The 16,510-nt window shown below is 39.2% G+C and overlaps 1 protein-coding gene across 2 annotated transcripts in view; it reads left to right on the forward strand.

The window, feature by feature from the left end:
- The window catches only part of LOC126175930 (NADPH-dependent diflavin oxidoreductase 1), an 84,600-nt gene extending 70,173 nt beyond the window's left edge, over positions 1–14,427 (forward strand). For both annotated transcript variants that reach the window (XM_049923006.1, XM_049923008.1), the window contains one exon: positions 13,962–14,427. In XM_049923006.1, coding sequence (XP_049778963.1) covers positions 13,962–14,193 — 232 coding nt within the window. In that variant the 3' untranslated portion in view covers positions 14,194–14,427. The remainder of the gene's footprint in view (positions 1–13,961) is intronic.
- The last annotated feature ends 2,083 nt before the right edge of the window (positions 14,428–16,510 follow it).

Genomic DNA, 16,510 nt, shown 5'->3' on the forward strand with positions numbered 1-16,510 from the left:
AAACACTGTCAACATTAAGAAATTAAACAGTTCAGTTTTTCTTAATATTTCCATGTCTCTCAAGTCACTGAGCCATTATGTCTTTTATGATCTTGTAAGAAGTGGACTGAGGTAAGCCAAACATACACAAAATCTCACTTTGTGACGTGCTACCCTCAAGCACTTTCCAAATGTTATGCTTGATGAAAACACTTTAATTTTTTGCTTTGACATACTGATAATGTGACACATCTTCCTCAGAGATTGACATTTGTTGATTGATTCGTCTTTGTCTCATGAAGTATTATTGTCATGCAGAGAAACAATAACCTTATGTGTGTGTGTGTGTGTGTGTGTGTGTGTGTGTGTGTGTGTGTTCTCATTTACCCAGGTTTGATCATACAGTGTGGAGAAAAATTGTCACAAAATTTCAACTCTGAATAGCTGATACCAGTAGGAACCAAAATTACTAATGTTGTGTAGGTCGACAAAGCACAATTTTTAAACTACAGAAACTTCGCACCATGCACTCCGATTGGCTACGGGATTGCCCTGTTGCTGGATGCTCTGGACAATGCATGACCGCAAATGCTTTGCCTGCTGGAGATCCCGATGTATTCAAGGTGGTTTACTGTATGACTAAATCGCAGGTGACGTGTGTGTGCTCCGAAGTAAAGCCTACGCGTGTGAATGCCTCTGATGTCAGGTGAAGACAAACAGCAAGACCTATTCGATATGTGTGCATATCACGTTGGGGTAATGACGGGGCGAGGCACGTTTGTATGTGTGAACCGACAACCATAGCACTGCCCATCAACCAATGAACGGGGCAACAGGCCAATCCCACGACCAATCGGAGCGTGTTGCACCAAATTTCCGTAGTTTAAAAATGGTGAGTTGTTGACCTACACAACAATAGTAATGTTGGTTCCTACTGGCATCAGCTATCCAGGGTTAAAATTTCGTGACACAATTTTTCTCCACCCTGTATTTGTATCTACAGAGATGGAATGAGAAGTAAATGAATAATTAAGTACTAAAATTAAAATTGTGTGTGTTGATTAACTAAATACACATTCTGCAACTTAAGGACACTAAGGTGATTAGATTTGTGTATGTAACTTTTAAAAAAAAGGAGACACTTGGGTGGTGGTAGTGTGCATTAAGTAAAGAATATGCTATCTGAAACTGAGTGTAAATATATGGACTGTGAGAATTAAGCTACAGTGCCAGTTTTTTATTTATTGTCTTGTTCAGCATGTAAACTACATTAATAAACAGTAAAAGAAAAATCAGAGTTCTTCAAGACTGGAGTTTTATGTGGCCATTGCAGTTCTGCATATGGAGAGCTGTGCAAATCTGTTACAGCATTGTCCATTCAGATATGTAGCATTGCATAAAATATTTCACAAGTTGCACCCTTCAGTAATATAGGAAGGTCATTTTGTAGAATCCATCAATCATTTTCAAGTATGAGCCCATTCTCTTTTGTACTTGATTAAACTCCATCCAAGTTTTTAATTACATTGTGGCCTTTCATCTTACTGGCTGGCTTCAGTCACAATGGTACTTAGAAACTGACAAATACCACATCTTCTTTCATTGTTCCTCAGATCAAATTGCTAATTTTTCATCTTTCTGTTGCAATAGGAGTCTGGGTTTGAGGTTGTTGTGCCTATAAGATTTTTATGTTTTGAAAGTTTTAAGCTGTACTCAATCTTCTTGTACTTATTGGCTGTCTCTGTAGTTATTGTAACTGCAGAAGGTGTAAGATGGCCCAGGACCAGAACTGTATTGCATTGTGTGCCCAGCCTCCTGACATTATTGCATTGCCTTCTTCAGTTGGACATCCATTCTAACAATATTACCTCTGCTGTGCCTACAGTACTGGAGTAAAAGTAGGATCACCGGCCAAAAAATTAGTCACCCCTAGAGCTATCATTAAAAGCATCATTTAACAATGTGTAGTTCCACCCCTAGACTGCCTCCCACCTGGATTTGGCACCTAATAACCACCTGGATTTGGTTAGGAAACGAGTCCACAAGGTTGTGCAGGTACATTGCATCCAGGTTAAGCTGCTTGCTGAGGATTTGACCATGTAGTTGCACCAAATTGCAGGAATGCTGATGTCGGTGTTTTACTGCTGTTCTGACATGTTCCAATGGCTTTCTGTAGGGTTCAAGTCAGGTGATTTTGCAGACCAGTCGAGATGTAATATGGTGGGGCGAGTGTTCAGAAAACCAGTCACATATTCTTCCACTCCCATGAACTTTCCTGTTGTCACCTTTATGTGCCTGTGTGAGCAATAGCCTCTTGCAAGGTGGCCGACTCCAAATGTTCATTGCATGAAGTTCTCATCACAGTGTTCTCACACTAACTGCTTGGGACTGGCCTTCATTCATTGCCTGCAACAATTCTTGTCGAGCTTGGAAGAAATTTTGATTCATAAGCCATGAGACACGATCTTTTTCCGACTGCAGTTGCGACGTCATGTTTCACGGCCATGTGCGTTACACCACTGCTTGTAGACTTGTTGAAAAGTCCATTGTGAAACACCAACAAATCCAGCAACTTCACTTTCCATGTGGCCAACAAATACCGCTTTTTGCAACTCTGTCATGTCCTTACATTTACCCAAGTTTACGTACAATGTCCACTTGAAACACGAGTGTCTTACTGATCACTACTGCCTTATACTCATCTAGAGACAGTGAACCCACAGTCGAGAGCATGGCTCAATTGCTGCACCATCTGTAAAGGTTTAATGATTCATTTGTGCGTGTACACTGCTGTGACTAATTTTTTGTCAGGCTGTTTTTATCACAATCCAGAACACGCCTGCCACTTCAGCCAGAATAGAACTTCAGGTCTTCAGTTTGTACTTCATCCCTACCAGCTGGCATGTATGCAAGAGAGTTTGCTACAGCATTATCTATTATGTTGGCCTGTCTTTGTGCTTTTTTCGTAGCTCATTGATACAGATGTGTACCTTTTTATTTGCTCTCCTCATACCCTATTTGAATTATGATGTAAGTTATCATGAACCTTTTTGCCAAGCATACTATGGATTGGCTCACATGATGCTATAAGTTGATACTTTGACCAGATACAGGTAAAAGAGGAAACAGCACTGGTTCCTGCAGTATGCCATTTTCATCTGTTATTTTCATTGGCATTTCTTTTGGTTTAACTTTAGGCTGTCATATGATTTGCATATTTCCGAGTTCAATATGTATGTGCCTGCATCTGATGTTTGTTTGGCCAGGATTCCCTGAAATTGTACTGAATCATGAACTTATGGTGTTCAATAAGTATATCTACAATTTTAATTTTTTCTTCCTATTTCTCAACATAGATTGTAAGAAGATCTCACTAATTCCTGTCCACCACTTGATTTGAGAGAAGTATAGCCATGAAATGTAGGTTAATTATACTTGCTACAATCTTCCTCTTATAATTGCATTGGAACACACAGTAAGGAAATTGGTCAGAAGTTATTTAGGGTGTCAAATGTTTTACCTGGATGCAGAATGGTGAAGACTCTTGACACCTTTCCACATCTTACTGATATTGTCTGGTTTAATGATCTCCAAATTTCCACAGGAATCACCAGCTTCTTTGAGTAGAATTGAAGAAGTTAATATTTCAACTGTCTCCAATCACTGTGGCACCTTGTCTCGTTTCTGGTCATTAGATGATCCAAAATGTGAACTTTTCTTTCTTCATATCTTTCTCAATAAATACATGTTCTCTAAAAGACCTGTGACCAGTGCAGATTTAAAGAGTAGCTTGGGAAATTTTTTTGTACAATTATATTATTTCTACAGGCTAACCAACCTCTTCCTCAGGCTAACCAACCTCTTCCTACTAGTCTGTGCTCTACCAACAAAACACCACACCCCATCTCGCCAGATTGTTCAGTCTGATCAGGTAACTTCAAATTGTCTGTAACACCATGACAGTTACTATTACTTTGACCATCTATTAGCAGCCTGATACTCACAGTTTGTCCACTCATACTCATTTTAAATTGTTTTCTGATAAAATACGTACATTGGAACCCCATTTTTACACTTTTCAGGAGACTTTAAAAATTATGTAAAATATAGGAAATAACTTTTTCAGTGGCAAAAGTTGGATATAGGATTCCCCCTTGCATTTTCATAGCTTATGTATGATGATATACGTAATAGGCATCAAAATTCTTGCCAGGGACTTTTTTACTATCTAATAAAGCTTATCTGAATTTTGTACTATGTTTAGCCGCTGGTGTAACTGTAGCTGACAACTGTCTGGGAAGTAGAAATGTTTTGACTTAATTTCATTCATCATTATTGGGGTTTTTGGAAAGCCTGGATAAGTGTCACTCATAATTTAAATAACGAAATACTGAATAAGTTAAGTATTTTTTCATGCTTGGAACAACACATTTTGAAAAGTTATTCTCATTGTCAAGTGCACATATTTACATAAGTATTTTCTGTTGATATTTGCATAGGTTTTGTTGTACCTCTCTTACAATGTAGCAGTTTTTTGAGGTTGTATAGTATATTGTGCCTCCTCCATTATGCAGTAAACACGCACACTGAAATCATCACTCACACTGTTTGTGAAACATCACAAAAAATTACTTACATAAATATTTGCATTTGACAGTAAGAATAAATTCTATAAATATATGAAAAATACATAATTGGTGCAGTGTTTCATTATTTAAACCAGAAAAAGTTGAACAATGCAAAGAGAGCAGCTATACAAGTGGCAAAACAACGAAACACATGAAAGAGGTGTTTGAGTAATGCAAAGGTGTCATGGCGATCACAAAGCTGCGTATGCGCATCAGGGACAGTTTGAAAATGGTTTTGATCGATTTATTTGAATGAACCTCATTCCTCCCATCACCCACCATGCCAAGTAAAGCTTGACAGTTGCAGGAGACAAAGCACAGATTCTTCAGGCTTTTACTGATTCAGATGTGCTGGTGTCAAGAAACTTAACTGTGTAACAGTACTTGAAGACCAATCTCATGACGACATCATTTTAGGTCATTTACATCAGTTTTTTTCTCAACAAACATTGTTTTATAAAGTGAAAATTGCTGGAAAATTGTAACAATATTATGAAAAGGAAAGGAAAGTTGCTACTCACCATATAGCGGAGATGTCTGTGAAGCAGTCATTGAAATGAAGGATGTCGCAATTGGCAACATGCTCAGCAACTGGATGGTCCACTTGTTTCTTGGCCACAGTTTGTAGGTGGCCATTCATGCGACAGACAGCTTGTTGGTTGTCATTCCCACATAGAATGCAGCACAGTGTTTGCAGCTTAGTTTGTAGATCACATGCAGGTTTCACAGGTAGATGCGATAGACGATGTTTGTGACCGGGCTGGAGTAGGTGGTGGTGGTAGGATGTATGGCACAGATCTTGCATCCAGGTCTATTACAGGTGGATGAGGTAAGGGGTTGGGAGCAGGGGTTGTGTAGGTTCGGTGGACAGCGGAATACCACTGTGGAAGGGGGGGGGGGAATAGTGGGCAGGACATTTCTCATTTCAGGGCATGACGAGAGGTAGTCGAAAACCTGGCAGAGAATGTAATTCAGTTGCTCCAGTCCTGGGTGGTACTGAGTTACGAGGGGACTGCTCCTTTGTGGCTGGATGGTGGGACTTAGGGAGGTGGTGGGAGAGCAGAAACATAAGGCACAGAAGCTTTGTTTTTGTACAATGTCGGGAGGATAATTATGGTCTGTGAAGGCTTCAGTGATACCCTAAGAATAATTTGAGAGGGAGCGCTCGCCACTGCAGATGCGATGACCAAGGGTGGCTAGGCTGTGCGGAAGGGACTTCTTGGTATGGAACAGGTGGCAGCTGTCGAAGTGGAAGTATTGCTGGTGGTTAGTAGGTTCGATATGGACAGAGGTATTGATATAGCCATCTTTGAGGTGGAGGTCAACATCTAGGATGGTGGGTGTTTAGTTGAGTAGGATCAGGTGAAGCAAATGGGGGAGAAGTTATTGAGGTTCTGGAGGAATGTGGATAGGCTGTCCTTACCCTCGATTCAGATCTCAAAGATGTCATTAATGAATCTGAACCAGGTGATGGGTTTAGGTTTCTGGATATTTAGCAAGGATTCCTCTAGATGGCCCATGAATAGGTTGGCATAGGATGGTGCTATGTGTGTTTGTAAGTAATGTCTTCAAAGGAGAAGTAATTACGGGTGAGGATACAGTTGGTCATGGCGACTAGGCAGGAAGTTGTTGGTTTGGAATCCATAGTGAGTTGGGAAAGGTAGTGTTTAATAGTGGTGAGGTCATGGGCATTAGAGATGTTAGTGTAAAGAGAGGTGGCATCAATAGTGACAAGAAGTGCACCATGTAGTAAAGGGGCAGGAACTGTGGAGAGTTGGTGGAGGAAATGGTTGGTATCTGTTATATAGAAGAGTACGTTCTGGGTAAGAGGTTGAAGATGTTGGTCTACAAGAGCAGAGATTCTCTCGGTGGGGGCACAGTAACTGGCCACACTGGGGCATCCTGGGCAGTTGGGTTTATGGACTTTAGGAAGCACGTAGAAGGTAGGAGTGTGGGAGTGGTAGGGGTGACTGGAGGTCCTGCTGGATTTCTGGAATGGGGTCAATGTGGCAAAGTTTGTAGGTGGAAGTATCTGACTGCAGGCGGAGTCCTTCTGCCAGGTAATCCTTGCAGTTCAAAACAACAGTTGCGGAGCCTTTGTCCACAGGTAGGATTATAAGGTCGGGATCAGTTTTTAGATGGTGAACTGCGGTTCTCTCTGTGGATGTAAGGTTAGTTTGCACGGTGAGGGATTTGGGGAATGACGGTGTGTCAAGGTTCGAGGTTAAGAAATTCTGGAAAGTTAATGGGGTGATTTGGGAGCAGTTGGCTTGGAGTGTGGTTGGATGAAGGTGTGAACTGAGTTAGGCAGGGCTCAGCATTGATCTTTGGTTGAGTCTGATTGGTAGAGTTGGTGGCAAAAAAGTGTTTCCACTGCAGGGATTGGGAGAAGAAGAGAAGGTCTTTAACAAATCCTCCGTGATTGAATTTGGGAGTGGGACAAAGGTGAGGCCTTTGGAAAGGACTGATATTTCGGTGGGGCTAAGGCTTCTGGAGTAAAGGTTTGTTTCAGGTCTGTTCTGCTTCTGGATTCTGTGTGGTGGTGGGAGTAAGTTTAGGAGGGTGGGGTAAGTGTAGTAGGTCTGTGAGATGGCATTTGTTAGCTTTAAGGGGACGTGGGGGAGGTTCGGAGGCTGTTGTAGAGGTGGTGGACAGTGGTACTCCAAGATGGGACTAGGAAGTGAGCCGGGTGGTGAGCTTTATGAGGTGGTGGTGTGCATTTTGCTCTAGTTCTGGAGGGCTATAGTTTCAGTGTGTGCTACGGGTTCCAGGAATTTGGGATTGCGTAACAGAAGAACTTTGTGGATGGAGAGAAGGTACTGCAAGGTGGTTTGGACTCGGTTGATATGATTTTGCAGGACTATGTTGGTTAGGGCTAAGGATTGATGGAATCTGAACAAATAGAGGTCATATTGTGGAAAGGGGCTTGCAGCCTGGGATGGGTAATTTGATGGTAAAGCCATTTGGGGGGATTTCATGAGCCAGGCAACAACATAGGAACAGTGTGTGGGACTGGGATATGGCTAGGGATAAGGAAACTTTTCTGTATTGATGCAGATGGAAGGAGCTAGGATCCATGGTGGTGGAAAAAATGCGAAAAATTATGTAAATAACATAGAATTACATAATAAAAAATTCACAAAAATAGACTCAAACATGTGTGAATCATCACGAGAAGGATGAAATGGATCCAGAAGGGGAAACGATATGAGATCTGAGGGAGTCGACGATATCGAAAAATTAGTGGGTGTGAACTGGAATAGAATGCAGAAGGAATGGGGGCTGTGCCGGGGTTTGTAGGATGAGATACATTATCGTGGGGCACCAGAAAGGTTCTGGAAATAACTCGAGAAAATACGGGATAGTGACATAGGGAAAGTGATCAATTTGAAGGTACAGGATTAATGATATCAGCAGGAGTAATGTGGGACATAAGATGCTGCACCAAAAATCATCGTGGTCTTGTAACTGTCCATTGTGCACAGCCAAGATGGTTGGTACAGTGTGGCTCGTAAGTAGAGCGTGCAGTGCGGTTTGTAAGGTGACAAGACAATCACAGGAAAGGACGCACGGACATTGAGTATAGTGATACTTTAGAAAATAGTAACAAAGGAAAACAGCGCTGGTTTAGAATAGAAGAAAAGCCATCAGGCAAAAAGCAAACAATGGAAAATCCAGTGTGGAATGCAACAATATTATGAAAAAGAAAGTTGCTACTCACAATGTAGCATAGATGCTGAGTCACAGATAACGCACAACAACGAATGTAAAAGTGGATCACAAGTGATTGTTTCTTATTCATTCCCTCCGAGAATGTTTTTATCAACTTGCTGGGCTTGACAGTCTGTGTCACTGTGATACCTTACATTTAACACATGTAAGTAGACTGGTATCCTTTTCCTGCAGCAGGAAAATCTGAATAGTTTTTCCATTATTTTACCCTTAATATTACTCTCACTTTCTGCTTACTCCTTGCTTGTTGATGCCTCCTCCGTTCTTCCAGTGACTCTTGGTAACAGTGCACCAAGCTGAACCCTATAAGTAACACTGCCTTCTCCAGATTTTTATTCACCTTAGAGTACCATCTTGCATACATTATAATATTCCTATTCTGCATTTGTCTTATTTTTAGTATATAAAATTTGTCCTATCCCCCCCCCCCCCCCCCCCCCTTCAGCAAACAAATTTGTTGGCTACTCTCTTATTAGCCTGTGACCTCAATATATACATCCATCTTGTTATTCGTGGATACTTTTAATGATCCACTCTTTATATGCAAGAAGTTGCCTACCTTCTACAGATGCTCCTTAGAGTCTCCTGTACCAGGGTGACCTCATGCAACTAGTTATAGAAGTTTGTTTAGTTATTGTGGTAGATATCTCCTTTCCTATTGCTTTTGCCAACTTTGCTGTTGGTTTTCATGTATGGTGATCTTCACGGCTGTACATCTTTCCCATTTAATTAATTCCGGTACTTTCTGTTTCTGGATCATTTAATCTCTCCACATTGAAATGGGGAATATTTTTTATTGTCTGTGGCTCTTCATATAGGGGGAAAACATTGTAATGTTCCCCTCTCTCTTGTCACTTTTTTTATGACTTTACAACCATACATTATCTCCTTTCTCATCTTTTGAAAAGTAATTTCGTTTACTTACCTCCCACCTCAAATTTTATGACTTTGTACTCTGCCACTGTGTTTTAATTTAGTAAAAAAGTTATCCACTTTAGGTCCTATCTCCATATGTTTAGGGATAATAGTGATTCCTCTTCAATATTTGCTTTCACAATTTTGCTGGGTGCTACACTGGTTCTAATATAGAGCAAGTGATTCCATATTATTTCTGTATTTGATATTAATTTCTGCAATTGTTCTTTTTCATCCATGTCTAAATGTCTAAAATTGTATTTTCATTACACTTCTCTGTAATCTCCTTGGTCCACTATTTTCTAATTTTGACCTGGGCTTGTTTTCATGTTATATACCCTGTTTTCAGAGCTTACCACCACTCTCCCATTTGCTGTAAAACGTGGTTGATTCTTGTCTATTTTCTCTAATTAATAGAGGCAAGACTCTCCCATCATCATTATTAATTTTCATTGCCACATGGTTCAGATTTGTTATTAAATCATTTTCCATCATCCAGTCTACCCCTAATAACACGTTTATATTCACGTGGGGAATTACCAACAAAAATTTTTGGAAACTTGTCTATTAATTTTAAAAGTTATCAGCACCTCTGATCCTAACATTTTGCTCTTCAGTTCCCGTACATCAACTATACATGCAATAGATAAATAATAGATAGTGTGGACTTATCCACACTTTATTTCTTTCCCAAACCTCTATAGCATTAATGTGTGCTTTTGATGCAGTATCTACTATGAAATCAAAGGATTCTCCTCTGATCGTTTCTTTTATGATTAACATACTTTTTCTTTCTTCCCGTGCACCTCTTGTTGTTCTAACATTCTTCCCTTGGTATCTAAGGAAAGTACTGATCACTACCATTATTTTTTGGGTGCCCATGGACTTGATTATTATCATCCTCGGTGCACCACTCCTAAAATTATTTTGTTCACTTCATGTCATGAAAAGTTTTGGCCTTCCATTACTTCTGGTATATTGGTTTCTGTGCAGAGTTTACCTATGGAATCTGATTTTGATGTAAATTTTTATTATTTCTTCTCACCTCTACCCATGTGTCATCTTTGCTTTGTATCATTACTTTCTTTGATTTTATATGAATAATCAAGCTGGTCTAGTGACTCAAGTAAGTGTTGTGCAACCGCCTCTTTTCGACTAAGTTTTCTCTTACACAGTCCAGCAATCAACTAATTGGTGCTTAAATCAACTGTGCTTCATTTATTGTATTTTTTCGCTTATCAGAGTACATGGCCTGGTTTAAATGTCACCCCAAGAAATTTCTGTAGCCTACTGAGCTATCCTTACATGTACAATGGTCTAGTGATCCTAATCTAGGCTTGTTCTGCACTTTGTCTGACAAATATTTGGTCATATAATCAAGGTGGATTTTCTTCCTCTTGGGATAACCAAAAATGTATACGTTTTTCAAGTTACACAGAAGAAGATTTAGTTCAACTGTTCAGCAGTTTGGAATTTTTCCGTATTTAGCAAAGAAGCAAAGAAAACTGAACTAAATCTTGTATATAACTCATAAAATGTATACATTTCTGTGATTTATACAGTGTATACATTTCTGATTATCCCAAGAGGAAGGAAATCTGCCTTCAAATGATTTTTAAAAATTGCCAGGTGTACTTGCCCATGTGGTTTGAACATAGAAAAGCTGCAGGATCTTCTTCTCTTCATTTTAAAGTGTAACTCTTCCAACCAATTTGTGTTCAGATAACTGTGATTCATGCTTGGATTGTTCGGTTTCAACTTGTAGCCTGCAAGCATTATATGATATTGTATCTATGGATTCTGTTTCCTCGCTGAGGCATCGAAGTAACATGCCGGGAATTTGGCGTGTCAGCACATCGCAACGTTCTTCAAGTTTGTCATCACTGTTGATTTTTTGACCACCAATGGACATTTTCAGCTGCAAAAAGATACGGAAATTGATACAGACAAGATGAAAGCTCAAGGAGGGATTCAAACTTGCTCCAGCTACATTCTGTAATACTTATCTGTCTTGTTTGCTGTGTGAGGTCAGGCATTGTCATGAATCAAAACAGTACTGTTTGTGGGCTTTCTGCAAAGCTCATTCTGTATTGCAGACCGCAGTTTCGTAAGCATCTCACTGTAAACATTTGCACTGATTGTTTCACCTCACAATAAAACAATGCAGCAGTAAAATACTATGTACATCCCAAAAGACTGTGCACATAACTTTTCAATGTGTCAAGATTTGTTTGGTTTAAGTCTTTCCTGGTGATACAATGTGCCTCCATTCCACGTAACAAGGACACATTTTTCAAAACTACAGTTATTCAGAAAAAATTTCATTAAGAAGTAATCTTGAAATTTGTGGAAAGTTCTTAGAGAGATTGAACTCTGTAACTTTATGATTTCTTTTAAAATGTCTTCAACTAAATGAATCAGTTGTACATTAACCAAACATGGATTCCCACTTTGTTCATCATCAAGCAATTGAGCATGTCCTTTGTTGAACGTTGGACCCGTCTACCATTTTAATCACTCATCACATTTTCTCTGTAAATTTATTAATGAATGTTGACTGGTTTAGTGTTGTTCACATTCAGGAAATGGATTACAGATCAAATCTCACAAGCAGCCGGATTTGCAGTCAACTTTGCTGTTTTAACTTCATGTAGAACTTAAAATTGTGTCATCTTCTTCTCCTCAATTCAAAGCAACTACTGCCAATACATTGAACTGCGGTTGTAATGTTGTCACAGAAAGAAAAAGGTTCATTTAGTAAGCATGAAACCATCACAGACATGATCAGACAACTCCAGTGACAAACACTGCAAGAGAAAGCATTCTGTATCACGGTACGGTTTACTGTTGAAGTTCTGAGAGCATACATTCCTAGAAGAGTCAACAAATACATTGCTTCCTCCTATGTACATCTTGCAAAAAAAGTATTAAGATAAAATTAGAGAGATTCGATCCCACATGGAGGCTTACGGGCAATCATTCTTCCCGCAAACTATTCATGAATGGAACAGGAAAGGGGGAGGTGACAGTTGCACACAAAGTATCCTCCACCATACACCACAAGGTGGCTCGTAGAGTATAGATGTAGATGTAGAAGTGGAATTTACCTTCTGAACATAACTCATATTTCAATAAGCAATAAATCTACTCTAAACTAAAAACAGTCACCTGAAGTATTTATCCGATCAGTCAGTAACTAGACTACTGTACTACTCTCTACTCATTATTAGTCTCTAAAGTTCCTTTCTACAATACTTCTATGCAAGAGTCAAGGTCATTACAATAAAATATGTCTGTACTAACCACTGCTTCAAAAACCAGACTCCAATTGTAATGACGCTGTTGTTTATTAAACTTTTCAATGACAGCATTTTCATGAGGCCTGTAGGTGCACATTTAGTAATTGTTTAGTAATTGTTGTGGGTTTTGAGTTTACAATGGCATTCTGTATTTTATTAAAGTGCTGCATAGGTAAGTCACTCATTCTGCACCAATTCTCATAACACAGCCACAGCCACAGCCACAGCCCCTGCTCTCAGTCTAACCTGCAGCACTTCACTGTCAGCCACACCCACCATAATATTCCTTCCCCTCCCTGCTCCAACGTCGTCCTTACCCCACCCAGTCGCCACTCCCATCGTGCACTGGTGCTGTTGCTCACAGAGTTGCCTGAGACTGCAGTCGTGTGCGAGTTGGGATTGCCCGTGCGTGCGTGCGTGCGTGCGTGCGTGTGTGTGTGTGTGCGCGCGCGCGCGCGCTCCAGCGTGCGCGCGTGTGTGTGTCTAGTTAATGAAGGCCTTAATGGCCAAAAGGTATAATTGTGTGAGTCTTGTTGTTGTGCTTATCTGCAACTCAGCATCTCTGCTATTTAGTGAGTAGCAACTTTTCTTCTCAAAAAGCGTAGTTTTTTATGTAGCAGAATTTTGTGACATGTTGTACACTAATGTACCAAAGATGAACACTGTAGCATTAGTTTATCCCAGTCAAAATAGCAAAAATTGTGAAATGCCCACAAAGCATGTCTTTTGTATGGACTTGCCAACAGTGCAGTTTGTTATGTGTTAATCTTGCTGCTTATTTGTCTTCAAATCAAGATTCCAATCTAAAATGACCATTTATGAAGTTAGTATAATGTAAATGGATAGATAAAAAATCTACTCACCAAGCGGCGGTAGGAGAACAGACAAGCTTTAGGAGCCTGTGGTTCCTTCTTCAGACAGAGGAGTTGAAGGGGAAGGAATCACTCTTTCCTTCTCATCCTGTCAGGTAGTCTCCCTTACCCACAGTTCTGGGTGACTTTTTTGAACTGTACCCTTTCTGTAAACATCTCCAGTCATTTTCCTTCACCCTTCTTCGCTCCCATTCAACTCTTCTGCCAGGAGGAGGAGCCACATGCTCCAAAAGCTTGTAAAAGTTAAACTTTTGTGTGTGTGTGTGTGTGTGTGTGTGTGTGTGTGTGTGTGTGCGTGCGTGCGTGCGTGCGTGCGTGCGTGTATGTGTGTGTTTTCTCCTGCCCCTCTTGGTGAATAGACTTTTTATGTATCTATTATATTATGTTGTCAGTAATTGATTATTTTTGTTGCCTTATGTGAAGTCAGCTTGCCACAAATTCTGTCTGATGTATGTAGTATTGTAGTGGTGAATAATAGGTTATGTTAATTTCATAAGAAAAAGTTGTAACTATGGTAATGGATTTATACTTTGCAGATATGTTCAACATGTATTATGCGAGCAAGCAGATTTACTGTGGGATTTGTTAAATAAGAAGAGTGCATACATTTATGTTGCTGGAAATTCAAAAAATATGCCAGAACAAGTCAGAGATACTTTTATTTCACACATTTGTGGTGGTGCAGGAGAACTTCCGGAGACAAGTGCTACAAAATTCATTGAACAACTAGAGATGAATGGAAGATATCAGACAGAAACCTGGAGCTGAAAGTATCAAACTGTGGTTGTGTGAACTGCCAATATTTTTGTTTTTGTCTAATTTTCCTTTCTGATCTTTTTTTGTACTATGCTTGTTGTACAATGTGTATGTTACCTGTTATTGTGATAAATGAAATGCCTTGCTAAAACAGCTAGTTTTCCAAAGGCCTGGCTTAAAAACTGTTAAATTTAAGAGCTGTATTGTTAATAGTTGCTGTTATATAAAGGTGATTCTCATACTTAATTGTTTAAAAATATTTATTTATCTAATCCTGATATATTTTACATGAGGTCCTTCCAATGGATTTAAGTTTTATTTCTGACTTTATGATATGGTTTAAGGTAATTCTACACTTACATTAGCCATGGGATCACTTTTCTTTGTGTGTGCTTGATATGCGTTTATATCACTGGTTCACAAAAATGTAATAATATGAATGAATATCTTCTGTTTCTTCTGAAAAAAGTTATTTCTTTAGTTTACAAACTATCAGAAATGTTGTCGATGCACTACCTGCAAGTAATTCAGCACGAAGGGTGTGCTTTGATTGATCAGGATCATGTCACAAACTTTGTGTAATTTCTTTAATTTACTTCTCATAATTGGAAATACTGTGCAGTTACTACTGTGGTATAGGGTAAACAGAATGCATTTGAAATATATTAGAGGGGCACAGCACAGAGGGAGCTTTAAAGCAGATACTGTGAGATTCTTTCTTAACCAGTCTCACTGAGCAGGGGTTTTGTTGCCTTTGGCATTTTTCAATATTGTATCTCTTATATTTACATAATAATATAGGTGCAAACCAGTATTTCCCTACACTTCCTATTCTTTAAAGAATCAAACTTCGAGTATTTCTCATATCTCAGTGTGTAAGATATCATATCTCCTGAACTGTGTGTCATGCAATGATATAGTTTTGCAGATACATGCAATGGTATATGTGGATTCTGTTTGCAAAATGTGTTGCAAATAGTTAGTAGTAATGAAGTAATAAATTAAAATGTCAAGCCTGATGATGAAGTTTTATTGCACGAACAGCGAAAATGTAGAAAGTCATACACTTTCTTCCTTTCATTATTCTGTGAGGGTTGGCAGCGAGAAACTGTTTCAACATCACGTTAAATTTTATCAATAATTATGTGAAATACTGAAAATCAAATTTTTGTTGCCTCTCAGAGTGTGTGTGTGTGTGTGTGTGTGTGTGTGTGTGTAGGTAGGGTTCATCTGCATGTTTTGCAAAATCGTAAGTTGAAAATAATCATGGTGATGGTATTATATTGGATATTGTAGAGTTGTTTTACATGTTGGTGAATTTTCCATCCAGCATAATACAGGGTTATTACAAATGATTGAAGCGATTTCACAGCTCTACAATAACTTTATTATTTGAGATATTTTCACAATGCTTTGCACACACATACAAAAACTCAAAAAGTTTTTTTAGGCATTCACAAATGTTCGATATGTGCCCCTTTAGTGATTCGGCAGACATCAAGCCGATAATCAAGTTCCTCTCACACTCGGCGCAGCATGTCCCCATCAATGAGTTCGAAAGCATTGTTGATGCGAGCTCGCAGTTCTGGCACGTTTCTTGGTAGAGGAGGTTTAAACACTGAATCTTTCACATCACTATGCGTGAAACTTGCCCACACGCGTTCAACCGTTTCTTCGCTCACTGCAGGCCGACCCGCTGATTTCCCCTTACAGAGGCATCCAGAAGCTTTAAACTGTGCATACCATCGCCAAATGGAGTTAGCAGTTGGTGGATCTTTGTTGAACTTCGTCCTGAAGTGTCGTTGCACTGTTATGACTGACTGATGTGAGTGCATTTCAAGCAAGACATACGCTTTCTCGGTTCCTGTCGCCATTTTGTCTCACTGCGCTCTCGAGCGCTCTGGCGGCAGAAACCTGAAGTGCGGTTTCAGTCTAACAAAACTTTATGAGTTTTTCTACATATCTGTAGTGTGTCGTGACCATATGTCAATGAATGGAGCTACAGTGAATTTACGAAATCGCTTCAATCATTTGTAATAGCCCTGTATTCATGAAAGAAACTCTACAAAAGACTAACATGTGATCACATTGTTCGAAAAATAAAACTTCTGAGACGATTACAGAAACCATTTGATAACTAACAGGTAGTATTTATCATTTGAAAGGCCTTTCAATAAAATACAAAAATCTAGTTATAACTTGATATTACCATCTTAGGAAATTTTGCAATCATTTAAAACAAATTTAATGACAGATTTCTTTCTATATGTTTAAACACACTTCACTGAAAATATATATTAAAGCACAGTTAATGATAATAATAGTTATA

This window comes from Schistocerca cancellata, chromosome 3 (genome assembly GCF_023864275.1).
Source record: "Schistocerca cancellata isolate TAMUIC-IGC-003103 chromosome 3, iqSchCanc2.1, whole genome shotgun sequence".
In the NCBI taxonomy this organism is placed as follows: domain Eukaryota; kingdom Metazoa; phylum Arthropoda; class Insecta; order Orthoptera; family Acrididae; genus Schistocerca; species Schistocerca cancellata.